Source organism: Salmo salar, chromosome ssa24, assembly GCF_905237065.1.
Source record: "Salmo salar chromosome ssa24, Ssal_v3.1, whole genome shotgun sequence".
Classification (NCBI taxonomy): Eukaryota; Metazoa; Chordata; class Actinopteri; order Salmoniformes; family Salmonidae; genus Salmo; species Salmo salar.
Window position 1 is genome coordinate 22,393,467 of NC_059465.1, and position 27,965 is coordinate 22,421,431.

The 27,965-nt window shown below is 44.6% G+C and overlaps 1 protein-coding gene across 2 annotated transcripts in view; it reads right to left on the reverse strand.

Annotated features, from left to right (window-relative positions):
• Positions 1–27,965, reverse strand: part of hmcn2 (hemicentin 2) — a 63,022-nt gene extending 35,057 nt beyond the window's left edge. For both annotated transcript variants that reach the window (XM_014171852.2, XM_014171851.2), the window contains exons 1-29: positions 27,414–27,965; positions 23,536–23,606; positions 23,033–23,191; positions 22,820–22,942; positions 18,452–18,623; positions 18,196–18,302; positions 17,956–18,076; positions 17,610–17,873; positions 17,366–17,510; positions 16,136–16,257; positions 15,646–15,918; positions 15,037–15,178; positions 14,575–14,702; positions 13,661–13,774; positions 13,391–13,549; positions 13,015–13,209; positions 11,784–11,879; positions 11,480–11,607; positions 11,241–11,385; positions 10,498–10,610; positions 9,731–9,890; positions 9,447–9,606; positions 7,698–7,825; positions 7,309–7,560; positions 4,307–4,390; positions 2,206–2,397; positions 1,964–2,094; positions 1,581–1,728; positions 6–132 (exon numbers count right to left, since the gene is read on the reverse strand). In XM_014171852.2, the coding sequence (XP_014027327.2) occupies positions 6–132; positions 1,581–1,728; positions 1,964–2,094; positions 2,206–2,397; positions 4,307–4,390; positions 7,309–7,560; positions 7,698–7,825; positions 9,447–9,606; positions 9,731–9,890; positions 10,498–10,610; positions 11,241–11,385; positions 11,480–11,607; positions 11,784–11,879; positions 13,015–13,209; positions 13,391–13,549; positions 13,661–13,774; positions 14,575–14,702; positions 15,037–15,178; positions 15,646–15,918; positions 16,136–16,257; positions 17,366–17,510; positions 17,610–17,873; positions 17,956–18,076; positions 18,196–18,302; positions 18,452–18,623; positions 22,820–22,942; positions 23,033–23,191; positions 23,536–23,606; positions 27,414–27,687 (4,433 nt within the window). In that variant the 5' untranslated portion in view covers positions 27,688–27,965. The remainder of the gene's footprint in view (positions 1–5; positions 133–1,580; positions 1,729–1,963; positions 2,095–2,205; positions 2,398–4,306; positions 4,391–7,308; positions 7,561–7,697; positions 7,826–9,446; positions 9,607–9,730; positions 9,891–10,497; positions 10,611–11,240; positions 11,386–11,479; positions 11,608–11,783; positions 11,880–13,014; positions 13,210–13,390; positions 13,550–13,660; positions 13,775–14,574; positions 14,703–15,036; positions 15,179–15,645; positions 15,919–16,135; positions 16,258–17,365; positions 17,511–17,609; positions 17,874–17,955; positions 18,077–18,195; positions 18,303–18,451; positions 18,624–22,819; positions 22,943–23,032; positions 23,192–23,535; positions 23,607–27,413) is intronic.

Sequence of the window (27,965 nt, forward strand, 5' to 3'; positions counted from 1 at the left end):
CTCACTCTCCATCCCGGCTCCATTCAACTTTGGGGGCTGGGCGCCCACTGACCCGACACTGGAACTCCACCTCCTGTCCTGACACCACTGACAGGTCCTGTACCCTGGACATCCCCGAGATCACTGGTGGGGCTAACTCACACACACACACACACACACACACACACACACACACACACACACACACACACACACACACACACACACACACACACACAGAGAGAGAGAGAAGCTAGGTCACGGTAGGATGCAATTCAAACTTAGACCTGGAATTGCTCAAATATACTTAAGAATAAAAAGTAAAAGTATAAATCAATTCAAATTCCTTATATTAAGCAAACCAGACAGCACCATTTTCTTGTATTTTAAATTTACGGATAGCCAGAGGCACACTCCAACCCTCAGACATCATTTCCAAATGAAGCATGTGTAGTGAGTCCTCCAGGCAATGGCGGTTTTAGATAAATGCGACATGGGCAGCCGCCCCGGGCGGCATCTTGCAGGGGGGGGGCATGGTGACATTTGCACGATCGGTTTGCTATCGCTCATTTGCACGTCACATCAATGATATCATGTCACCGTCACCGTGTGGGACTATGGGTCAATTAACCTTGTCGGAGTGGGCGCCCTGATTCTAGTTTGTGAGCTAGGCAGGCTCCTGCCTGGGAAGGTCTCCCACTCAGAAGTACAAGATGGGGAGGAAGGTAGGGGAGGTAGGGGGAGTGGGGGAATCTATCAAATAGCGCACCTCTAACTTTGTATAGTACTAATGCAATTAGTAAAATCAGTCACACTACGAAATGCTACCAAATAAACCACAATTCATTCATAATACTGTGAATATATAGTTTCACAGACATATTGTTGCATTTTTTTCTGGTTTGAGCGAAATCGTTGAGAATAATATAAAACCAGTCTGCACACCACCAAGGTGAATTGGTTTAGTCTTGACTCTTGGTTGACAGTGTAGGGGGATGGGTAATGTATTGATGCTCGAATGCCAAATCAGCACAATTTTTTTTCTATTTGTCTTTGTTACTTATTTTTGATATTTTGGATTATTTTTGTATATATTTTAATTATTATATAGTTTTAAATGTTATGATTATTTATTTGTGTTGTTCCAAATGTCTGAATAAAAATTACAGTTAGTGCAGGATGGTGCTTTTTTTGTTGGTGGGGGGGGCTGAAGGAAGGTTCGCCTGGGAGCCATACAAGCTGGAACCGCCACTGCCGCCAGGTCAGAGGCAGCAGGGATGGCCAGGGATGTTCTCTTGATAAGTGTGTGAATTTGACATTTTACAATTTTCCTGTCCTGCTAATCATTCAAAATGTAACGAGTACTTTTGGATGTCAGGGAAAATATATGGAGTAAAAAGTACATTATTTTCTTTAGGAATGAGTGAAGTAAAAGTTGTCAAAAATATACATAGTAAAGTCGAGTACAGATATCCCCAAAAAAATGACTTAAGTAGTACTTTAAAGTATTTTTTACACAACTGACTTTGCTTAAACTTTAAATGTAAAATCAATGGGAGAGGTAGGACACCGACTTGATTTTAAGCACTATGAAGGCTCACCTTGTACAACAATGTTGTAGTCCCTTTGGGCCTGCCCAGCTGTGTTACTAGCTATGCAGCTGAACTGGCCACCGTGCTCTGTCTGGACCCGGTAGATTCTCAGAAGTCTCTTCCCATTCTGTAGATACACTCCAGGGGAGTCCACCACCTATACACAGCCAGACATACATTGTAAGTGCTTGTTACTGTATGAGCAATATTGGACTGTGATAAACTAAATGACCACTTGGTGTCACTGTGTTGCTAGATACAAATAACATGGTTGCCATCGAGAGGTATCAGTAGAAGTATGGTCACCTATACAACCTATACCTATTCGTTTAAACATTTTTTTTAAAATGTGTTTTTAAGAAGCGTATTTGAATGCCTGGTAGGTGACTCACATTCTGCCCGTCTTTAGTCCAGGTGATTGTGGGGGAGGGGATACCAATGACATCGCAGCTCAGAGTGAGTGGCTGCTTCAGGGTGACTGTCAGGTTCAGATGCTGTCCATCATCCTGGATCTCAGGGGGAACTGGAGGAGTACGGGAGACAGACATCATCTAGAAGTCCCTTTGTTAAGACATTTTATTGTTATCTGAACTCACATCAGTTTTGAATAAAGATGGAATTGATAAGATCTTACCATGCACTTTCAGCCGGGTCTTCCGCTCAACAGAGCCTGCATCATTGCTGGCTACACATGTGAAGTCCCCACTGTGACTGGCAGATGCTGAACCAATCACAAGAGAGCCGTCCTGTGCCACAGAGAGCTCTGATTGGTCAGGGTGTATCTCCAGACCGTTCTTGAACCAGCGTACCTTGGGAGGGGGTGAACCTGCCGGTGTAAAGACAGCAGAGAGGGGGGTGAGAGGATTCTTTATTGATCATAGCTGACAGAAACAAAAGTTACTTCTGTCTGCGCCCCCACCTACAGGAAGGGCTGAATGGGAAAGTGTCCCAGACTGGAAAAAGCAGGCCCTACATTTATCTGTTGGACAGCAGGACAGATAGAGACAGAGCCCTATCGGTGGGCTGGGATACTTCAAGGTTAGAAAGTAGCACATGAACGTCAAACACAATATGTTGGTAGATGCCTGATTTAAAGTGTTAGTGTCGTGATTTACTACCAGAATCATATCTTGAGGACCCTGGACAGTAAGAATAGTGGTTGGGCCAGAAGTTCTAAGCCTTGATGTGATGTATAGGCACCTGAAACAGATGTGTTTGGAGCTTTACAATGGGGAAAAGGGCCGGGAGCAGTGGCAGGAGTCTGAGATGGAGTTAGAGGTGGAGCACGGGACGGAATGGGGTTAAGAGGGCGCACCTGTACCCGATATAACCCAGTCTGAGGTCTCTCTTACATAAATAGGACAGGACATACATAGCTGTGCAGACATCCAGTCCAGCTTTTTACATTAAGAGCAAAGAAGGAAGTAAATCCCTGTCCCATCTCTATTTACAGAACATATCCAAACACCAGAGAGAGAGAAGGCTGTACGGGAAACTAAACACATATTTCATCCCCCGTCCAAAAATAGAGGGGACAGAGAGGAACCACAGAGAGGAACCAAAGGTAATGTTATCACCCGGTCCCACGCGGAGCACATGTTTACACTTTACAGCACTGACTCAAATGTATAATCTCATTGCTGGGAGGAAATACAGATGTTCTGTTTAGATTAAAATAATTAAAACCTGTTTCTTGTATTCATCTGCTTGAGTTCACTACGCTTCCTTCCATTATCTCTTTCATGTGTTTTTTAAACAAGTACTTCCATTATTATGGGGCATTAAATGTTCCTGTTGGTAAAACATAATCATTTCCTGATGGCAGAATCTCCTTTCATCTTGCCATCCAACATTCACACAGACAGACACATTTCTATGATACAATGGGGGATGAAAAAGCTATTGTCTCCTAGTTTCCTTAGCCAGACATCTAGTGCTGCCTGCCTGGAGCTGTGGCTGCCTGTGAGCGTCGCTGTGAGGGCCCTGTAACAGTACCAGTAACAGTGTGGGCTCTACAGGGAGGGCCAGTGGAGCCAGCCTCCTCAGCGGAGGAGCACCCCAGACATCTCTGTCCATTATCTGGCAGCAGCAGCCTGTAATTAGGATTCCTCTCCCAGCAGGCCCCCTCGCAGAGCGAAGAGGAAAGCAGATGTGGCCCGCTGAGGGAACAGGCAGAATGATGTTCCAGCTGTTGGTGTGTCCGCATTAGCCTACTCCTCACCTTCTCAAACATGCCCCGTTACCATGGCACGGCTCCATACAAACAACACCTATTTAAGTGCCCTGTCAACAAGAAGGTCAATGGGCCCACTCATAAGAAATAATGCACACACACACACACCCCTTCTCAGCCATGCTGAGTGCTACCTCCCCCTTGCCAAGATGCTAAAATAGAGAAAGAAACAGTATACAAATTAATCAAAGCACACCATTAGGATAGCAGGGGTATTGAAACACACAATTGTTTCCACAGACTAATGAAAGCCTCTGGAGATAGCAGAGCAATGCTTTGAAGGTAGTTAGATAAGTCCACACCTTTGTCCTACATTTCATATGGAGCCAAAACGGTTTCATCCAAACATACCTGGAAAAAGATTCACTGGATCTGTTCACTTTGGTCAGGCGGTGTAAATGGTGTGTTTTGTCTGACACCAGACTTGCACTGTATGTTTCCCTCTAGTGAGTATCTGTTTCCCATAAAACGGACATACTGTACATCATAAATCTTATCCTACCTTCAGCAGGGCAGGGAATGGTGACCTTGCTGTTAGACACTTTCTCCATGATGGCATCTCCAGCCTCTGCGAAGGACGGGGCCTCTGTGGAACCGATAAAGGACAGAGCATTATGACAACACAGGGAATAAGATACACTGTATGACCAAAAGTATGTGGACACCTGCTCGTCAAACATCTCATTCCAAAATCATGGGCATTCATTTGGCGTTGGTCCCCCCTTTGCTGCTATAACAGCCTCCACTCTTCTGGGGAGGCTTTCCACTAGATGTTGGAACATTGCTGCAGGGACTTCCATTCAGCCACAAGAGCATTAGTGAGGTCGGGCACTGATGTTGGGCGATTAGCACTGGCTCACAGTCAGCGTTCCAATTCATCCAAAAGGTGTTCGATGGGGTTGAGGTCAGGGCTCTGTGCAGGCCAGTCAAGTTCTTCAACACCAATCTCAACAAACCATTTCTGTTTGGACTGACCTCGCTTTGTGCACAGGCGCATTGTCATGCTGGAACAGGAAAGGGGCTTCCCCAAACTGTTGCCACAAAGTTGGAAGCACAGAATTGTCTAGAATGTCATTGTATACTGAAGCGTTAAGATTTCCCTTCACTGGAACTAAGGGGCTTAGCCCGAACCATGAGAAACAGCCCCAGACCATTATTCCTCCTCCACCAGATTTTACAGTTGTCACTATGCATTTGGACAGGTAGCGTTCTCCTGGTATCCTCCAAACACAGATTCGTTGTAGGACTGCCAGATGCTGAAGTATGATTCATCACTCCAGAAAACACATTTCCACTGCTCCAGAATCCAATAGCGGCGAGCTTTACACCACTCCAGCCAACGCTTGGCATTGCACATGGTGATCTTAGGCTTGTGTGCGGCTGCTCGTCCATGAAAACCCAGAAGAACAGTTATTGTGCTGACGTTGCTTCCAGAGGCAGTTTGGAGATCGCGCTTCAGCACTCAGCTGTCCCGTTCTGAGGCCTACCACTTCGCAGATGAGCCATTGTTGCTCCTAGCCATTTCAACTTCACAATAACAGCACTTACAGTTGACCTGGGCAGCTCTGGCAGGGCAGAAATGTGACAAACTGACTTATTGGAAAGGAAAGTCACTGAGTTCTTCAGTAAGGTCCTTCTACTGCCAATGCTTGTCTATGGAGATTGCATGGCTGTGTGCTAGATTTTATACACCTGTCAGCAACGGGTGTGGCTGAAATAGACAAATCCACTAATTTGAAGGGGTGTCAACATACATTTGTATGTATAATGTAAAGGGTTTATTTAGCATCATGAGTTATATAAATCCACAAGGGCTACTCTAATCATAAGTGTAAAAGTTAGGTTGAGATTTTTATAAGACGGTCTTAAGTTTTGTTTGAAGGTTCCGGTAGAGCAGCATTAGGGTAAGACAGTGTGAGGGTTAATCCTAGGGGTAGGGTGAAGATATGCTTTTGGCCTGTGACAATGTGAGTCATGTCTCCTATACCCCATACTCACTCGTTAACCTCCAACTCTGGCTTCCTCTGATCCTTCCCTACGCTAAAGCTGACCTCTAAGGTCAAAGAGCACCTCAATCAACCCCCTAACATTAACAGACTGATCCATACACTGGTCAAATATAATGGGGTTTATATGGCTGCTTGCACTCTGACTATGGTGCTGCTTCCAAAGAAAGCACCTCTAAAGACTACTGTCCTTGTCTATTCTGTCTTTGAACTGGGAACAGATTTTTCTCTCATGTAGTGCTGAGCAATTAGTGCTTTTTGAGGTGGATTCGGTTTTGGTCCCATTATTGAAAAAAATATCACGGTTTCACATTTACATTTGTATTTATTTTTACATAAAGCAGTATGCATTACGTGGGTTGAATGCTGTAACAACACAGAACAAAACAATGAATAAAAGTCCCATGATGATAGTGACTGCTTACCACTTAGGCCTATTAACCATCATTTGTTCACATTACATGACTTTACTTTATTTCAATTGTGTATATTACATTTGATGACTTTATTATTTAATTCAAAGTAATCATCTCTCTATAGAGCTGCTGCCTATGCTGTCTGACAAAATCACTATTTTAGTAGTTCTTCAAAGTAAATAAGTCATACCAATTATCAATCACTTAGATAATGTATTTCCAGGTAGAAATACCTTGCGAAGCAACTGCTCTCTATCTCTCTCGATCGTGCATTCTACTGTCTCTGTTATGAAGCAGGCGTAAAAGAAACAGAGGTGACAAGTAGGTGCACAATGGATTATGGTCACTTTAATAATGTTTACATCGTGTTTACATAATGTTTCATGTTTACATACTGCTTTACTCATCTCATATGTATATACTGTATTCTATTCTGCTGTATTTTAGTCCATGCCACTCCGACATTGCTCGTCCTAATATTTATATATTTCTTAATTCCATTATTTTACTTTTAGATTTGTGTATTGTTGTGAATTGTTAGATACTACTGCACTGTTGGAGTTAGGAACACAAGCATTTCGCTACACTCGCAATAACATCTGCTAAATATGTTTAGGTGACCAATAACATTTGATTCGATTGTAGTTAATTACCACATTTTCTGCGCTAAATTATCTAGAATATTGGCCTGTTGGAAACTCCCTACTACATCGCACAGTTCGGGCTTTATTTGATTTATCTCTAGAGAAACTGCAATGTGTGCATTGAGCTCACAGAAAGAAAAAAAAACGAACAAATGGAATTCAAATAGTTGAACCGGAGTCAGTCAATTAGTTGTTTAAATGTTGGTTAATCGCTCAGCACCACTCTCATGTAAACCTTGAGGTATCTGCTCTACCTATAATATCACAGTTCTTGCTGTGTGAACTTCTTTTAACATGTAATGGTTTGGCTCAGTTAGTTTTCAGTGCTGATGGTAAGGGGTGTTATCAGCTGACTAAAGGATACATGGGTGTACAGTATTTGGAAAGAGAAAAGCTGCATCACATTGATCAATCAGATCCCTCAAGTTAGAGACCCACCTAGCACCTCCAGTTTGACCTCCATGGTGTCCTGTCCAGCACTGTTCTTGGCCACACAGCTGTAGATGCCCTGGTCAGTGAGGCTGGCCCTGTGGATCCTGAGGGCTGCAGTGTCCTTGGCCCAGATAGGACGTCCGTCGTGGAACCAGCTGATCTCAGGGCTGGGCTCCCCCTGAACCACACATGGCAGAACCACTGTCTGGCCTATCAGAGCCTTCAGCAGGGACGGAGCTGCCTGGATCTTGGGCTTAGCTGGGAAACAAACAAACAAGGTTTGTTTCTCATTATATCTATCTGCCTGTTTAGCATATTGAGTCTTAGATGCACGACAGCATCTTGAACAGTGAAGTGAAACAGGCTTTACAAAGTGACAATCCATAAGGAGATACCTTGTATGTGTAAATTGTAGTTGATAGACAAGTTGCCTGCTGGGTTCTTTGCTGAGCAAGTGTAAAGTTTACTGTCAACCAGTCGGACATCAGTGATCTTCAGAGAGCCAGAAGGCAGCACGGTGAACCTGGACATGGAAAGAGGTCAGAGGTCAGGCTGGGATAACACTGTCAGGAGTCACACTGAATATGTGCAACCCTGTAGGTGTTTCTGTGAATAGATGTGTGTGTGTGTGTGTGTGTGTGTGTGTGTGTGTGTGTGTGTGTGTGTGTGTGTGTGTGTGTGTGTGTGTGTGTGTGTGTGTGTGTGTGTGTGTGTGTGTGTGTGTGTGTGTGTGTGTGTGTGTGTGTGTGTACATGTGACCGTGCACGTCTGTGTAGTTCTGGCTGTTGTAATACCATTAATATTGCACAATAGTAACTAAACTTCTCAACTGAACTGAAATCCCCAGCAGAATGTCATAACTATTTGCTTTAGTACCTACCCGGCTGCAGAAATTGATTATATGCACAAATGTAAACCGTGCTCTGAGATGTATCTGGGATAAGTGTGTCTGCTAAGCAACTCAAATGTAGTTTGCTTAAGTGAAAATGATCTGGAACCACAGACTCCTCTTCAACACTGCACATGTTGCCGTACCACTCTGCTCCCCTACTGCTTCAAACCCAACCAGTAGCATACATCATTCAAACAGAATGACTGGCTCAGCAGTCAGTGTCTAAGTCACCTTAGCAGAGAGCAGGGAGCCGAGCACACACTGGAGACATGGACCCAACACACAGTCCTATCCATCTCCCCACATCACTCCCCATTGTGGTGTACACTCATCTGTGTACACAGGCTGACTGGGACAAATTGAGCTAGAGGGGTCTGAGTGCAGCTCCCTAGCCTCCCGAACTGAAACAGTGTGGGCTAGTGCTCCTCTCCTCTCCAGCTGTGCTAGCTCTCTCTGTATACAGCGCTGGGGCTTGTGGTGGAGGAGGTGGAAGAGAACAGGGCTACGGCAGCAGACACTCAGAACACCCACTGACTGAGTTATTCCAACAATCAGCTCCCGCTGCTCACACTGGCTGGGCCAGGGGATGGGGGGTAAATAGACTCCCGGATGGAGAGAATGCATCTGTCCGCTCCTGTGGCTGAGGGCTAAGAGGGTTGTTGGTGGACGTGTGTTATTCTCATCAGACAGCCAGGGCTGGTAGAGAGTCAACATGCTCTTTTATGGCAAGAGATCCACAGGGGAGCCAAACGTCAAACAGGCTTTACTTCTGTCTCTTCTTCCGTCAGTGTTCCTCCCTTCTTCCTGTCAGCACACCCCTCCTCCTCTCCTCCCTCTCTCCTTCCTGGCCCCACATGAATCATCCTCATTCTACCACAACCATAGCCTTCAACACTGTTGCTCAGTTCCTCCAGGGACAGGTCGTGGCCAGTAAGTCTCTAATCTGTGCCCTACAGACAGACACCACCAGACAGTGAAGTCTGTACCGAGCGACCACAGACCCAGGCATGAGAGAGTCATGTGTGGAACCAGATGTTATTCCTCAGAGAAGTTGTTATTCTTCAACCGTTAATGGCTGCTTTGGATAGCAGCCGGCTTCAATCAACATCCCTTGTAAAAGGAGTTGGTTAGTTAAGTCAGGGGTAAGGTAATCGCCTTGGTATGGTGAGAAACTTGCCCTTTATTGCCTATTTACCATTTTCACTGCTACACTCTTATGTGACCAGTACTGGGAGATGGGACTTTCTCTTACCAGGCAGTGACTGGAGGGATGGGCTGGCCGTTCCTGCTCCATGTGACCAGGGGAGAGGGACTGCCCTGGACCTCACAGGGGAGGATGACCTCAGAGCCCACCTCGGCAGCCATCTTAACTGTGTTCTCCTGACTGCTCACACCTACGATCTTAGGCTTGGCTGGGGGAAAAGTAAACATTATATATTTTACACAGTACCTCTATCAAAGAAACACTTGGAAGAGAGGCCATTGACATTGCAGGCACTGGACAGCCTTTGCAGTAAGTACATTTGCAGTGCTTACTGTTGACACTAAGCTGGATCTCACGGCTGGCGTAGCCCACTGCACTGGTGGCTGTGCAGATGTATATGCCTGCATCCTCTGCAGTGGGGTTGAGGATGTGGAGGTAACCATCATTATCTGACTGGGCAGAGGACATGTCCCTGGGCTGGGGCTCCCTTCCCTGGGGGCAGAGCAGGCAGAATGAGGCCTGGGCCCAGATACACACTCAACTGCACTGGGACACATATCTAGGCCAAAGGTTCAAAACCCAACTTCACTTCTGATGACTGCTATAATTACAGAGCTGAGCCCCCTTCCCTTCCCAAACTAAACTAAATAGATCCTCTCTCTCTCTCTCTCTCTCTCTCTCTCTCTCTCTCTCTCTCTCTCTCTCTCGCTATCTCACTCACACACATACACACACACACTTCCCTTTTGAACACAATATGGCTTTTGCAGACTTACTTTCGTCTGACAATAATATACATTTAGTTCACTCTAGTGCACTAATCTGAGAATGTATGGAACAAGGCTATGAAAAAACGTTCCTTAACACAGGCAGCCATATAATATATAAACAAGTGTTACGTTAGTTTAAAGGTTATTAACATGATGTTAGTTGCCATTCATTTTAAGACAGATGGGCTGTGATTATAATCCCCTCTAGATTCCCTTGTGCTAAATTACACGATTTGTCACGGGCCATTTGTCATATGTGTTTCGAGAGATGGAGCCAAAACCATCATTAGAGAAAAAATAGCTTCCGAGCAGAAAGCATAACATCCTACCTTGGACCAGACAATAGTTGGCTTGGGAACTCCACTGGACTCACATGACAGGGTGATGGCCACACCCTCATTGGCTATGTAGTGGTTTGGACCAGCGCTGATCTCTGGGGGCACTGGGAAAGTAGGTCACAAGTACAGCTGTCGACTGAGCATGGACAACCATGGAGGCAGAATTCTCACTGGATTTAGCTCACAGCATCAGCCTTCAAGGCATTTCTTCCTCACAACTTGTTGATGAACCCTAATAAGTGTGTGTGTCTGTCATTATTGTCTATGGACAAAATGACTGTTCATCAATGTATGCAGTCTTAACTATAACACTGCAGGGTGCTCAAGTTACTCAGAGGTTGTTTTCCCATACTAATAGTCAGCATGTTCTTAAGATCATTAAATGACCCCATGACTATAACAGGTTGGCATTTATTGGGATGACTCATGTACTGGAGGCAGATCTGCAGAGTGGTCACTAGCTGGCACAGCCACAAAGTCATGAATTCTGATTTTAAACCTAACCCTAACCCTAACCTTAACCACACTGCTAACCCTAATGCCTAACCCTAACCTTAAATTAAGACCAAAAATCGACTTATTGTTTTCATGCATTTTTACGATGCAGCCAACTTTGACTTTGCAGCTAGCTCATCTAGTTCCTCAGTTCCCCTCAATAAACGTCAACCTGCATGACACTAGAGGATCTGCTATAGCCCTGTATTGACCATACTGTAAATCGTTTCTCCTCTCACCGTGGACCTCCAGGCTGACAGATATGTTGACCGACCCCGCTATGTTGACCGCAGTGCAAACATACGTCCCAGCATCCTCTGGGAGTGCCCTCTCTATGTACAGGCTGCCATCACTCCTCAGGAATGTCCTGCCACTCAGCCGCAGCTAGGGAATAGCAATGGATTACATTAGACAATGATAAACACACATTGCAAGAGGTAGTAAGATTGTAAGATTATTTGGGACAGGTCATCCTCACTTCATTTCCATTGTGGGTCCAGTGTCTCTCTGGCAGGGGTATTCCATCCAATAGCATGCAGGGAATGCTCAGAGACTGACCAATCCCAGTGGTGATGACTGGTGCACCATGTGCCAAAAAAGGGGGCTCTGTTGGACAAAACGGGGGGATATCGTCACATGAGCAGACAGACAGAGATACAAAGCAGCAGTAGAAAAAATAATGTAGGATCAAACTGAAACTATTATGGGGAGAGGAAGCAATGGATACTAGTGTTATCTATCAGCAGAGAAAGGTAAGACTGAACACAAACACTAGTTCATACCCAGTCCACTGACACTGACTCTGGCCTCAGTCCTGATGGTTCCAAACTGGTTCTTGGCCTCACAGACATACACACCTTCATCATCCAACCAGACACCTGTGGACCAATGTATAGCGGGGGGAGAATACTGTTATCATGACCAAAGATATATACAGATTGCACTCTATAGGATGGAAATATATCTCTATGCAAACCTCAGTATGAGAAAGGTAACATGTGGAAGTACTGTATTTAGAGTTGACAAGTGCATACTAACAAGACATCATTTTCATCAACTTTGTTTCAACTGTCTACTGGCATTATCTTGGTTTAATTATAATGTCATTAGGGTTAATTGAAAACTGATGAATACAATTAGGTGCAAAGTAGTACAGCTGCCTATACAACATGTCTTACACAGTATATTCTACTTAGAACACATGATGACAGATGGAAACATGGTTAAATTGCCAGTGTCTACATGGCTGATGTCAACCCATGTGAAGAGTAAACAGTGAAAGTGATGCAGAATCTGACACATTAATCAATAGGACACTGGACTCTCTTACTATAAACAACGGCAGGTAAAGACAGAAGCATCTGCTGCCGTTTAAGCAAATCAGGTCAGTATGCAGACACAGACGGGGCGAGTGATGGAAGTCCACTTCCCCATGCAAATACTGCTGTTTCTCCCTCGCCAATAAAAAATAATCCAGCCTATAAATATTGAGGATCTATGCTGTGGATTTATCCCTCTCTCTCTCCCTCCCTCCCTCTCTCTCTCTCTCTCTCTCTCTCTCTCTCTCTCTCTCTCTCTCTCTCTCTCTCCCTCCCTCCCTCCCTCCCTCCCTCCCTCACTGGCCAAGGCCAAAGTCATGGTCCAAAAGATATTATATCCACATTATATAGTTAAACTTGACTCAACCCTGATTTAACATGGAAATCTCTGTCAGATCTCTAAGGCTCTCAAAGTGCCTCAGTTTGCTTCACTGCAGGAGAAAGGGGAGACGCTCTATTTATTCAGCAGTGCCAGCTGTATCCTGTTACGCTCACTCTCTTAAGAAAACGTTTACTGAATCTGATCTGAGGGGCTCCACCTCTTCAATATTTATGAACCCAAAGAATGTCAGCCATGCCAGTCACACACTAGGCCCCAATGGAGGTTCTGGTCTCTTGGTGCCTGCTGCTTTGGTATGGAATGCAATAGCGGGATAGTAAAATATTGTAAAGAACAATAGTGGGAAAGACTCACTCTGGATCAGGAGATGCCCTTTTTCTAGTTGCACCTGGCTACCGCTGCTGTCTACGTTAGTGAGAATCGGTCTCCCATCATCTCGATGCCAGGTAACCTTGGGCAACGGGAAACCATGGGCAACACAGGGCAGGGTGACATTCTCCCCCACATCTGCCATCATGTCAACGGGAATTTCTGAAAACAGAGGGGCCGCTGTGGGAGAAAGAGTGGGGAGATCAGCGTGAAGTTCTCTATACACAAATAGTGTATAAAAAGGACATATAACTAATCTACTTAAAATAGATAAACAGTCTGTATTACACCTAATTGGTTTATATAAAGGGTGAAATGCCTTGCCATTATTACTGGTTATCTGAAAGTAGCATTTATTCACCTCCAACCTCCAGAATAACGGTAGCAGAGGAGGTTCCAGCCGGGTTTCTGGCCACACAGCTGTACTCCCCGGCATCTTTCTCCTGCACCCCTCGGATCTGCAGCGTCCCAAGATGCACGTCCTGCTCAGCAAAAGGAACTGAGCCTACCTGCAGATCACCTGAGAAAAAAAAAAGAAAATGACACACAGACACAGTGACTTATTAATGAATGCAAATATCAACCTAACAGGTATCACATCACAACAAATCACTCAGTGATCAGTATTTACCTTTGGACCATTTGACCAGAGGAGGGGGGACACCTGTTGCTTGGCATGCCAGAGTGGCATCACCTCCAACTGCTACCACCACAACCTGTTTCACCACCCAGATACTGGGTTCCTCTGTAGGGAGGGGAACCAAGATAGAGCTTCAATAATAAACATGACTAAAACATGTTTATTATCTACCAAATCGGCAGACATGTTCACAATGCTATACATGATCAGAATAGCAAAGTAATGTGAAATACATTTTGTAAATTGACTGAGGATCTATGCTGTGGATATATCCCAGGCAGGAGGTAAAAATAGAAATATTGCTGTCTGACATTTCACACGCCTTGTACGTCAGTGGAGACGTGACAGAGACAGATGCTACAGTAGTCAAGAGAGAGAGACAGCTGAAAGGATAAGACGATGCATCCAGCCAGAGCCGGCATGATGGTGTCTTGACAGACCACTGTTGTTCAAAATGACACTCCCAGACAAAAGTAAGTATAATACAAGCACACTCCAGGGAGAAGCTGCCATGGTCCATCAGTGCTGTGCCCTCTGTCAAGCATTCACTGACAGCAAGGCTAAAAATACATCCTGATGACTGTCAACCCTGCCCACACAGGGAGTTTCAACCCACTGAGCAAGACAGGAGGAAATATGCCACTGTCAATCTGAGCTCTACTCACAGCCAGACAACATAGCCCAAACACCATGGATCAGAGAGAAATTCATTCAAACAGCACTCAACAAAGTTTTCTAACACATAAACCATACAATCGTGACCCTACTCTAAAAATGTATGCCTGGGGAAACAGTGGAAGATAATCTTGAGTTGAACTAGTCTAGAGAGAACCTGTCATAGCCTTTATAGAGCTGTCTCACTTAACCTATGGTAGGACTGGGGCTGTATAGACACCTCTACCTACCTGCATAATTGAGAGATACCGTCTGTTTAGAAGTTCCAGCCTCATTGGTTGCAAGGCATGTGTAGTTCCCAGCATCCTCGGGGAGGGCATCTCTGATTGTTAGGTCACCATGTTTGGATATAGCCATCCTGTATCATGTAAGACAGACATTAATCATGGGAATTAATGTTTGTTGATTTAGATGATTACAAAGGCAGATGTCTCAGTGAAATTCATCACTAGCTGTCCAAGGAACTGTTTGGATTGCTTTAGGCATTTCTCTTCTGAAAATGTATTTATTGGCAGCCATATGTAAATGTACAAAAAATCTGGAATAATATAGTTTTGTGGTTAGATGTAACTATAAAATGAAGCAAACAAGATGTGACATTTGTATATTCATAGTAGGCATTTAAAATAGAATCAAACAAGTCTCTGCAGCTGCTGTCGTGTAGGTGTTGAGTGGGCTGAGAGTTCCTTTACCTTGGCTGATTAGTGAGGAAGATGTTTCCATGACTCCAGAAGAGCTGTGGAGGGGGGGAGCCGGACGCTGTGCAGATGAAGTGGACCTCAGACCCCCTGGAGAAGGCTTGGCTCTGGGGGCTGACTACCACAGAAGGGGGCTCTACAGAGACAGAGAGGATCCATAGTAAAGGGCTGATGACTCAAGTCCCAGCCATGGCTTTATGATAAGTCATTTATTACAGGCAACGGTGATCATGGCTAAACTGTGGTGATCCTCTGCAGTCTGGGGGCAGATCAGGATTAACAGGGATGGTCTGACGTCATGATCACAGCGGATCACAGTCAGAGACATGTTTCAAATTTGTTTGGTCGTTTTCAAACGCATTTTCAAGCGTCTGAGGCCATGCCCATGATAGAACCTGCAATTTTCAACTTGCATCAATTGGGCTGATTTGAAACATGTTCTGACTGGGAGCATTTCTGGAGAAGTGGATAAGTCCTTCTACTAAGGCAGTAATGGAAAGCAGATGCCAGAGGCCTGGAGGAGGTATGGAGGAGGCCCTGGTGTGTTTAGTGTTTAAGCAGATAACCGGTACGGTACGGTTGGGGTGCGGTGAGCTACAGTACCTGGGACGAGCAGCCACACTGTGACTCGGCTGTCTCCATGGGCGTTGGTGGCCACACACTGGTACTGGCCGGCGTCCTGGGGCTGCAACCCACTGATCTCCAGGAAGGAGTTGGGCAAGACCCTTAGCCTCCCGGAGCGGGCCAGGATAGTGAGGCCTGCCCGCTGCCAGGTAAGGTTGTGGCGCATGGAGCCCTCCACCTGGCAGGCCAGCACAGCCACGGCCCCCACAGTAGAGCTCACGTTCACTGGGGCCTTCAGCACCGGAGGAGGCTCTGTCTCATGGGAAACACACAGTCAACACAGTGAGACAAACAACACACTATCAGCAGGGACTAAACAGTGCAGACATAGTTTACTGTCAATATAAACATTTGGAATTACATGTTTTATATCAGTGGACTTCATATCAGTAATATATAAATAAGATATGTATTTTGGAATGCTATTCATATATTTGAAGTGGTGTGTGTGTGTGTTCTTCTGACATACCTCTCACAGTCAGCTGTGTGAGGGCTCGTCCCAGTCCCGCGCTGCTCTGAGCGATGCACTCGTACGGACCCTCATCCTCACCTGAGGCATGCGGAATTTCCCATGATGCTTTGCCAGAGAACCTGAGACATTTGAACAGTTAGCTATCAGGTGAGTGATGATGAGAACAGGATACTGTCTTACAGCACTGACAAATTAGCCTCTCTGGCACAGAGACACAGTGAATTCCTCTCGCCAGAGGTCTGCATTATTTAATGTACACTACCGTTCAAAAGTTGTGTCCTTGTTTTTGAAAGAAAAGCTATTTTTTTTGTCCATTAAAATAACATCAAATTGATCAGAAATGCAGCGTAGACATTGTTAATGTTGTAAATGACTATCGTAGATGGAAACGGCTTATTTTTATGGAATATCTACATAGGTGTACAGAGGCCCATTACCAGCAACCATCACTCCTGTGTTCCAATGGCACATTATGTTAGCTAATCCAAGTTAATAATTTTAAAACACTAATTTATCATTAGAAACCCCTTTTGAAATTATGTTAGCACAGCTGGAAACTGTTGTTCTGATTAAAGAAGCAATAAAACTGGCCTTCTTTAGACTAGTTGAGTATCTGGAGCATCAGTATTTGTGGGTTTGATTACAGGCTCATAATGGCCAGAAACAAAGACCTTTCTTCTGAAACTCGTCAGTCTATTCTCGTTTTGAGAAATGAAGGCTATTCCATCTGAGAAATTTCCAATGAAACTGAAGATCTCGTACAACGCTGTGTACTACTCCCTTCACAGAACAGCTCAAACTGGCTCTAACCAGAATAGAAAGAGGAGTGGGAGGCTGGGGTGCACAACTGAGCAAGAGGACAAATACATTAGAGTGTCTAGTTTGAGAAACAGACGCCTCACAAGTCCTCAACTGGCAGCTTCATTAAATAGTACCCGCAAAACACCAGTCTCAACGTCAACAGTGAAGAGGCGACTCTGGGATGCTGGCCTTCTAGGCAGAGTTCCTCTGTCCAGTGTCTGTGTTATTTTGCCCATCTTAATCTTTTCTTTTTATTGGCCAGTCTGAGATAAGGCTTTTTCTTTGCAACTCTGCCTAGAAGGCAAGCATTCCGGAGTCGCCTCTTCACTGTTGATGTTGAGACTGGTGTTTTGCGGGTACTATTTAATGATGCTGCCAAGTCTAGTGTCTTAGTGTGTTCAATGAACAGAAGAGACAGATACTCACTGGAACAACTTATCCTCTCCAAGAGACACTCCACTCCGAGTGAACCTCAGCCTATAGGGAACATCGCTCTCTACCGAACAGCCAATCATAGCGGGCTGCATATAAAAGCTGTTCACCACAAGTGGCATGCTCACCACTGGAGGATCTGTTTCAAGACAAAAAGGAGAGAAGGGAAGAGGTCACACACCGGACTAGGGCTGTCTTTGAGACAGTAGGGTGGAGACTGAGGAGAGGGGTCTCTTACCTGGGATGATGTTTGTGTAGGAGACACTGGACAACCTCTGGAAGCGGTAACCTTCCTCATCCTTCCCTGTCACCTTGAGGAAGAAACTTTGGGAAGGAGTGCGAAATTCTGGGACACTCCAGAGTCCTCGGCTGCCCCTGTCAGAGGGCAGAGGCACAGGGAGGGTGCGTAGGGAGCGTCCTGAACCTGACACTAACTCCATGAGACTCAGCTGACCTGGGGGCTTTAGTCCTGTACACTTCAGCAACACATGGGCTGGAACTCCTATGAAAGGGGAGGAAAGCCAAATGTTATTCAATGCAATCACATATACATACAAAGATGTAAAATGACATGTACACATTACCTTTGATGGGTCTCTCCCTGGTATGGTTGAACTCAGACACTGGTATACTGGAGAACCCAGCCCGGAAGTCCAGATTGCTGACCCCTGTAACTCTCAGAGTGTGGCGGCCACCGCAGCCCACCTGGACTTAGAAAGGGGACATTCAGTTGTTGTTTTGTGCATCAGAGGTGACTAAATCAGTTATCTCATTCTCAATGCAGGATGATCACAACCATGTCAGGAGCATCTACGGTACAGTACCTTCAGAGTCCAGGCTCCAGGTCGGGGGAACTTCAGGTTGACAACACGGGCTGAGTTTGGGATATTCAGTAGCTCTGTGAGGCCCTGCTCCACTCCAACAATGCGACCTAAGCAATTGAAACACATAACAATGTAATTTCAAAATGTGAAATAGCATTTGATGTTCTGCTAAATGGATATATGGTATTATTCTCAAGTAGTGACAACATTATTTGATATATTTTCAGTGAGAATACATAATGAAAGCATAATGTACCAAGGGGATCCCTGAGCTCGATCTGAGGGGCTGGCCCACTAAGTGACACCGTGAACTCCTTCAGGCTGGGGTCAAAGGGCACCTCCCACTGGTTCTCCTGAGCACTGTCATGATTGGAGGAGAGCAGGTGGACCTTCAGGCCCTGTACTGTCTCTTCCACCCACTTCAAGACCTGGCAGGAAAGAAGACATCATCTCAGCAAGACAGCAGCACACCTCACACCCCACACAGCTAGAGGACAAACTAGACAGGGGTGGTCTGGAACCTGTCACACTAGACTAGACTATATAGACATGCTGTCAAAGACCTCTACTGGAAACCAAATCAGAGCGAAAAGACAGGAAGGATGTGCATGTGACCTCATGACCCATCTCTGATTCTGAAACTGTCTGCTTCAACACTGCAAGCTGGTCTTTGTCTTTGGACCATTCTTCCATCTCCAAAGTATGTCTCAAAGGGATCTTCCATAAACAAAAGGAAAGTGAAACAGCTCAACTGTCAAAAAGATAACATACAGTTTTCTGCACTCTTAAGCATGAATTCCCCAGAGGAGTTTCTCTCACAGTGGAAGGCAGCACACTGTCCTTCTGCAAGCCACCTTTAATGAATCATGGGATTGGTTCTCCTGTCCTGGCTTTACAAGAGTCTAGGAGAGATCTATTCCAGATTATAAACAAGTCCAACTGTGCAGGGTAAATGAAGACTATCAATGGATCAACTTTTTTACTCTGTGTTATCTGACAAATTGGGTGGGCTTTAAATAGCAGATGTGGCCTGAGAGGACTGGTCTGGTCTGGAGTTGATGGGATTGTGGCGGCTTCACTGAAATGAGGCTCATTATCTTGTTCTCAGAGAAAAGATGACCCAATGCCTGGCTTCTGCTGACACTGAAATAACCCTGGGTGGCTTGATTACATTCAATTCCAGTAGTAAACATCACTGAGTATACTTTCCCCCATGACTATTACTGTAGAATATTTGACAGGTAGAATTTTTATCTTTGAGTTTTCAACCCTGTAGGTGAAATCACGCTGGTGGTTATGAATCAGAAGAAAAACAACCTGTGTCCTTTCTCCTTTACAGGAAAAGAAGAGCATAACCTGTTGTGTAACTGTGCCTCATTCATTTCACTGACTGGACCATCCTTTTTTCCATCTTTCAAGGGCTTAACAAGCAACTGTGGTCTTGTATTTGTTTTGACCCCATAATCGTGAGGGCAGACATTATGGTTGCATTGTGTCTATAATAAAACAAACTGAAAACAATGCTTCAGTGGCCCCTCTGAGAAAAGGGGCTTATTCAACACATCTTCATATATTTAGGAATAATGGAGATTGGAGTGAGCAAAGCCTTTGATAATTGAATTAGCAGGCCTCCCCTCTCTGTGTACTGGCCCACTGGCTACTCTCAGCAGCTGGTTCCTCTCAGAGTTTACAACTGGAAACAGCTGTAAGGTCTGCCACATGTGCAGCCGTCCCCAGTGGAGCAGGAAACTGCTGTAGCGTGAGCTACATCTTCCACAAACCGGTGTCTATTTCATCTCCAGCACCCAGGGAGGACACAGAGTAGACATTCATCTCCCCACAGCCTTAGACAAAGGGACATGGAGACTCCGAGACATTCATCTCCCCACAGCCTTAGACAAAGGGACATGGAGACTCCGAGACATTCATCTCCCCACAGCCTTAGACAAAGGGACATGGAGACTCCGAGACATTCATCTCCCCACAGCCTTAGACAAAGGGACATGGAGACTCCGAGACATTCATCTCCCCACAGCCTTAGACAAAGGGACATGGAGACTGTCTGGTCTGACCAAGGTGTGTCTCAAGGAACATGCTGTGTTCTGATGGTGCTGCTACAGCTGCTCCCTGCCTGAGCCATGGGAAATCCAGAGAATCTACGGGTCTTTGAAACCTCATCCGCTGTGTCTCAGCTGAACCGGCACATGCCGGTGTGTCAGGAAGAAGCATGCACTGTTCTTTTCTTCCTCCAGCTTGGTGGTTGTCTACAGGGATTCCTCTTCCTCATGCCCCTTTGAACCCCTCCAGTAGACCGCCTGACTGATGGTTTCTCTCATCGTGGTTGGGGAACCTACAGACTACAGCCCTCCTTGCAGACAGGGGTCACCAATCTCCTGCTCTGAGGTTAAGACGCCACCACCATCGTGGTGAGAGAAGAGACGGGGTGCCAGGAACCAGGCTATTAGGCCAGATCAGTTCCAGATGGATCCCCGTTCTCCTATTGGACGGGAATGTCAAAACACCTGCCTTGCCTTTCCCCCAGACAACAGACAAGAGTCTACCACATCTGTCTTCCTGTCTCTGGTCTAGACCACAGAGAATGGCTTTGTTCACTAACCTCAGGAACACGACAGAGGATACAGGTTAACTGGATTTCATTTATATTTTCACAAACACTCCTGTCGCTTTAACTCACTACTGGGCCCACCTGAAATCAATAGGCCAATGTTACCAGTGGTTCTTTTATGGAAGGAAGTCCAGCTATTTCAGTGTGGAGTGCATGTGGATCACAGTAGGTTGGTGGCACCTTAATTGGGGAGGATAGGCTCGTGATAATGGCGGGAGTGGAATAGGTGGAACGGTATGAAATACATCAAACACATGGTTCCCATGTGTTTGATGCCATTCCATTCGCTCCGTTCCAGCCATTATTATGAGCCGTCCTCCCCTCAGCAGTCTCCACAGGTGTGGATTTGAAACACAGAGACACGAACATGCATTGGCCAGGATACTGCCAAGGTGATCATAAACAGTCTACAGTAGATTATAGATGGGAGGGCAATAACTCATGAGCTCATGGCCTGTCCTGTCTCTTTATCACCCTTATTGAGTCTAAGCTGAGGCAACAGAACAGACATCCACAATATGCATGGATTCGTGCATGGATGAAACCTCCCAGAGCCCAGAACGATTTGTCTTGGCCAGGTTCTCAGTCCTCTTACATCCTTCACACACTGAGAACTGAGGATAGCCTCTGTGATCATTAGGACCAGAATCAACGCATTAGTGTTTTTTTTCTACCCGAGCTCGGGATTGTTTGGCAGATTGCTCCAGTGATAACAACAAGTTAAGTCTTAATAGTTGAAGGAGTGTCACACACAAGGTTTCACAATGAGCTGTTGTGTGTGGACTTGGAGCCAACTCCAGTGGGCAGCTGTGTTGGAAAGGGAAGCCATGACAGATCATATCCTGGGATTAGACAGTAAAATAAGCAGTCTGTTTTCTCTCCACCTCTCCCCCGAGACCACAAAACACTGTGTATATTTGATTTGGCAACAGTATATTAAACTCATATTAAGGGGGAAGATGTTAGTTAGATGTGAGGTATTCATGCGGTTTCTAAGGATTAAAGGATTTACATTAATTTAGTAATAACATGCCACCTAGGAGTTACAATCCCACTGGTTGTAAATGCAACTGAAATACGGTAGTAGTTCTCCATGTGGCTCCATACTAAATGAGCAGAGAGAATAGCATGACATTTTAAAGGTATAATGGGTCACATTAAAACATAAAGGCCCTCCAGCCACTATCCACACTCGGGCCCAGGTTGAGAGGACTGGTTTCTGTTGGGGGGGGGGAATGTGGTGCCTCAGCTCCTCACCATTAACCATCATAACGTAGCACAGCACTGTCCTGCAATGTGGACATGACATTTAGACACTCCTCAATGAACTGTGGAGGCTATGAAGTGTTCATAGAACCAAATCCCACACACATGCACCATACATACTTGCATACATAAAGATCGGCATGAGTTGAAAAAAAGCAGACACCCATAAAAACACACATTGAGAACTGGGTTCAGGGGTTCAGTGGGCCACCTCCCCCAGTGAACAGTCATACTTGGCTCTAGTGTAGAGCTGCCCTCTCCTCAGCCCAGCCATCTCATGTGATGATATTCAGGATACCAGTGTTTCTTCCAAAGGAAACCGGCTTCTTTTATGTTCGATTAGGAGTTATTGAGCCACGTTGAATTTGGCTTCCAAGATTTGGGGTTCAGTTACATGATAAGATAAAGGAATCACTCACCCCTACTATGTAGTTCCTGGTGAGTTTAATATTAGCTTCGAAAATATTTGATGTGTGTCTATGAAATATACAATGATTACATGTTCGGGTGATATGGGATTCATATCGCTAGTCTTTCAACTGATTTTACATATCAAATATTCTCCATAAACCATTTGTTCACTTGAACCCACCTGCATTTTTTTAGCCCATGTCCTAAAGAGACAATAAACCTTTGCTTCTTACAGAAAAACCACACTATGGTTGACCATTGACTCAGCACACCCTCGTCAGTATGCTTGAAAATAATATAAATTCATTTGATGACTCTCACCTCATTGACTTGCTGCTTGTTCAGGTGAAAGATCTGTCCAGAGCTGGTGGCAGCGATCTCCTCATAGGCTCTGTACCCAGGCTGAGAGCGGTCTCCACAGTCCCCAGTCAACACAAACACAACCTGGGTGCACACAGAGGACAGCAGTGGAAGGTTATTATTACTGAACTTATACTGAGATTATTGTAATCATACATTGCAATCAATCATTACCTGTGACTGTCGGAGCTGCACCAGTTGCAGCACGTCCCGTTTGAGGTGGTAGTCCTTGGCCCTGGCGTCAGTGAACACGTAGATAAAGGAGCTTGGTAGAGACACCTCCAGGGCCTTCTTAATGGCTCCTATACTCATCTCTGGACAGTCTCCACCTCCCTGAGAGAAGACAACACACAGACCATTGATCCAACGGTATCACTGAGGGCCTCAATAGGAACAAGCAATCCATCACTATGCATAGACCTGTGCTATGCTGTGTAGCCTAACCATAATCTTATTGAGGTTAGAAAATGATACTATACTGTATTGACTATAGAGACTATGGGCTTTATATTCTAAGTAGTCTGCACTTCTATTGTACAGATCCTGCATAGCCTACCTCTTTCCTGGTCTACAGATTGATTTCAAGCATGTACAGCCTATCCTATGGAGTCTGGCAGATGTTCTGGCAGAGGTGGTATAGCTCTAACGTTGTAACAGGTTTTGGTTCTGGTACACACCTGGACAAACAGCTCCTGCAGATCCTGCTGGAACTTCTTTGGGTCAGTGGTGATGGACACAGGGCCAATGTCTAGGAAAACACATCATGTGGACGCTATTAACATTATACATGACGAATGGCCGGATAATCAAAGGACAATCAATAAAAGACGAAAATGAAAGATAAAAATATAGGTCAGTTGCACTGGATAATTATAGGGTTCTGGATGATAGTCCATGGTTAAATGGTAGTCCATGCTGCTCCCTCAAAAATAATGCTTGTAATACCATAATTCATTGGTGGTGGACAATTAAGTATCACATACATCCTAGATAATATAACAATATAGCATGTCTGTGGGGGTATTGTGCCATCTCTGGGTCAAAAAGCCCATGATGACTGAGTAATTATTAGTGTTTAGTGCTGAAGTTAAAGCACCAGTGCAGTCAAACAGCAAACCACCCTGCATCCCATTACTGGCTTGCCACTGAAGCTAAGCAGGGTTGGTCCTGGATGGGAGACCAGATGCTGCTAAAAGTAGTGCTGGAGGGCCAGTAGGAGGCACTGTTTTCTCTTGTCAAAATGTTTAAAAGATTCCAATGTCCCAGGGAAGTGATTGGAGACATTTCCCTGTGTAGGGTGTTAACCCCGGTGTCCTGGCTAAATGATTGTGGACTACAGCAAAAGGAGGACTGAGCACGCCCCCATTCTCACAGGGCTGTAGTGAGAAGGTTGAGAGCTTCAAGTTTCTTGGTGTCCACATCAACAACAAACTATCATGGTCCAAACACACCAAGCCAGTCGTGAAGAGGGCATGACAAAGCCTATTCCCCCTAAGGAGATTGAAAAGATTTGGCATGGGTCCTCAGATCCTAAAAAAGTTCTACAGCTGCACCATCGAGAGCATCCTGATTGGTTGCATCACTGCCTGGTATGGCAACTGCTCGGCCTCTGACCGCAAGGCACTACAGAGGGTAGTACGTATGGCCCTATACATCACCAGGGCCAAGCTTCCTGCCATCCAGGACCTCTACACCAGGCGGTGTCAGAGGAAGGCCCTAAACATTGTCAAAGACTCCAGCCACGCTAGTCATAGACTGTTCTCTCTGCTACCGCATGGCAAGCAGTACCGGAGTGCCAAGTCTAGGTCCAAAATACTTCTTAACAGCTTCTACCCCCAAGCCAGAAGACTCCTGAACAGCTAATCAAATGGCTACCCAGACTATTTGCATTCCCCCCCCCCTCTCTTTTACACTGCTGCTACTCTCTGTTTATTATCTATGCATAGTCACTTTAACTCTACCTACATGTACATATTCCCTCAATTACCTCAACTAACCAGTGTCCCCACACATTGACTCTGTACCGGTACCCCCTGTATATAGCCTCGCTATTGTTATTTTATTGCTGCTCTTTAATTATTTGTTACTTTTATTTTACATTTTTTACTATTTTTACTTAACACTTATTTTTCTTAAAACTGCATTGTTGGTTAAGGGCTTGTAAGTAAGCATTTCACCTGTTGGTTTTGAAATTTCCTATCTGGCCCTCAAACCATCATGGCCACCTAATCATCCCAAGCTTTCAATTGGCCCATTCCTCTCCCCTGTAACTATTCCCCAGGTGGTTGCTGTAAATGAGCATGTGTTCTCAGTCAACTTACCTGGAAAAATAAGGGCTAAATGAAAGTCAAAAACTTGAGGTTGAAATAATACTTTTTTTACCATTTTAATTGAAAACAACCACAGTAATGATTTGATATTGGGATAAAAACGCCTGCATTGGACCTTTAACAGAGGGTGACCTGGTCCCCTCTCATACTGCAGTGTATCCCAGCATGACAAATAACAGCCTGCTAAGATCTGACACTTATTTGGACTCCTTCAAGGGATGATCGATGTAGCAGTAAACATTAACCGACAAACAGAGAATATATTGTTTGTGATAGAGAATAGGTTAGCATATAGAACAGTATTTCACTCTAGTGTGAGGGATGGGCCCGGTAGGTTGGGGTGGGGCAAACGTGTGTGTGTTTTTGTGTGTGTGTTTGTGTGTGTACGTGTGGCGTGTGTGCTTCAAGCTTTGCCATCAAATTGCAAGCCTTGCTTACTAAATATAACTATTACAATAGACATTGATAATTTGTGGACATGTCAGACTGTCAGTCTGCCTGGTGATTATCTCTTGATCGCTCTCTCTCGCTCTCCCACTGTCTTTTTCTTGGCAGACTTTTTAAATCTTTGTCCCCATTTCACTCATAAAATCCCATAAAACATGGATACTGTCACGCCTCTTTGTCAATCACCCAGTTTCTTTGCAATCTCAGGAGGTTTACAAGGTCCCCAAAGACAGAATGTGTAGCGTTAGTGTAGCTAGCCGAGCACAACATCCCCCTCCCAACTTCCAGCTCTTAGACCCAGGCTTGGTTACTGGGGCTGGTAGGCTTTCCGGAGGGGTGGATGGGGGGTGATTGGGGTAATTACACACAAGCAGGCAGCATATGCTTCTCATCAGGGCTCAAACACCCTCCCCCAATAGGGCACTCTCTATTTTCAAACTCCAGCTATCCCATAGAGGGAGAGTGGAAGAGGGACGCTTGGGGAAGAAGCTTACCTGTTGCCATCCCCTTTAGCCCAGTTATCCTGTTCCTCTGTGTGAGTCATGTTAAGCACACTAACTGTAGCCTAACTCAAATGTAGCTGGGTTGTTCCACCAAGTCGTGCCTTTTGAGATGTGTAACTTTGAGATTTTTTGTTGTTGTTGATTTCACCTCATTTTAACATTCTGTCATAAGAGCACATGTTCAACTTAATACAACACCTGCTTTACCATCTCAAGAGGTTAAATCAAGTGCCAAATAAAGTGACAGGGTTGACCATAACAGAGTTGACGATTTTATCTTTAATCAGCCATAAATCCCCTTGTGACAGGGGAAATGGAAGCTTGTTGTGTGCAACAGGGAGGGGCAATTGAATGCAAGCTTCACAAAAAAACCATTGTTAAAATACTTCTAGGTTGTCTATCTATGGGTAACAGGGTTGAAGTGTTACAGTATGCTCGACTCACTTGGTTTTCCACCACAAAACACCAGAAAATAGGCAAAAAGAGTAGAGCCAGCCAGCTCGCTTGCTTTTATATTATGATTTGACTATTAGATAGATGTTCAATGTTTCTTTTGAAAAATAGATTTTAAAAGGAATAGTTTCAACATATTAAAACAAGAGTTCAGTTCACATAACAGGGTTGACCTTAAAATGAGGGACAGGTTGTTTTTTGGTAAAATTAATCACTACTCACATGAAATAAATAATAATCTCCAGAAATGACTTTGTCAAAGCAACAAAATAACTAGGACTTTACAATGATGGCGAAAACTTGGTTAATTTCGTTAAAATCTTCCTGGAATTTTGGCACATTGGCAAGTCTTTATTCATATACAAATCTGATTTATTGAATTCTCCATGTGGGCTTTTAAAATGATATTCAACATTGGTGCACAACTTCTAATTAAAATATCAAAGGGATGGAAAAGGTACTCATTTCGTGGAAAGACCCAATTAGTGTCTTATTTTTCGAATTTGTTTATCTTGAAACAGAGCCATAAACATCTGTAATTTGTAGTTTGCTTCCAGTTAAAAACCTCAGATTAGCCAATGGATAATAATTTGCATAATATAAATCAGATAAGGCTATACTGTATAGGCTACAGTTGATTTGGCTAGTAAATATTAAGATAAGTCATGTAGTGAGTGAAATGCAGGAGACTGAAATCAATTGTTCATGTTAATTGTTTAATGTAAATAATGTAGGCCTATTGTAATTTTTTTTAAATGCTAAATCTCTTACTCTTGTAAGAAATAATTTGAGTTCTGCAACTTTTCATCTTTTATTTTTTACCTGGGTCATGAAACGGGACGAGGACAAAGTTTTTGATGGGTCTGGTCCTCCGGTTGAGGGTCTTTTCCAGGATCCGAGAAGCGCCCTCTATCACCTGTTTGAGGTCGTCGTACATTGAGCCGGTAACGTCGAACACAAAGGCCAGGGTTGAAGCGCTGTCACTGTCCATGGAATCAAAGTCCTCCTGGACCCCCTCAACTCGCAGGTCAGCCAGTACTTTGGACCCGCAAATAAAGAGCGCCAAGACAAGGCACTTCAACATGATACCGGTCATTATCAATTCACTGCATCTGTATTTGTTTTCAGAAATGTAACAAACCAGTTAAAACACAAAACTTTTGACGAATCAAAAAAATCACCTAGGCCTATAGAAATACAATTATTGCCAAAAACAACTCAAATCCAAAAATCATTGGAAATGTTGCCTCAACTGAAATGCACACCGATCTAGAGTAGATGATGTAGCACGTTATTTCCTCCGAGTTACATCCATGTACAAACGTTTGGAGGGACTGGAACGAGCTGCTCCCCTGGAGAAATGGAACGCTGAGC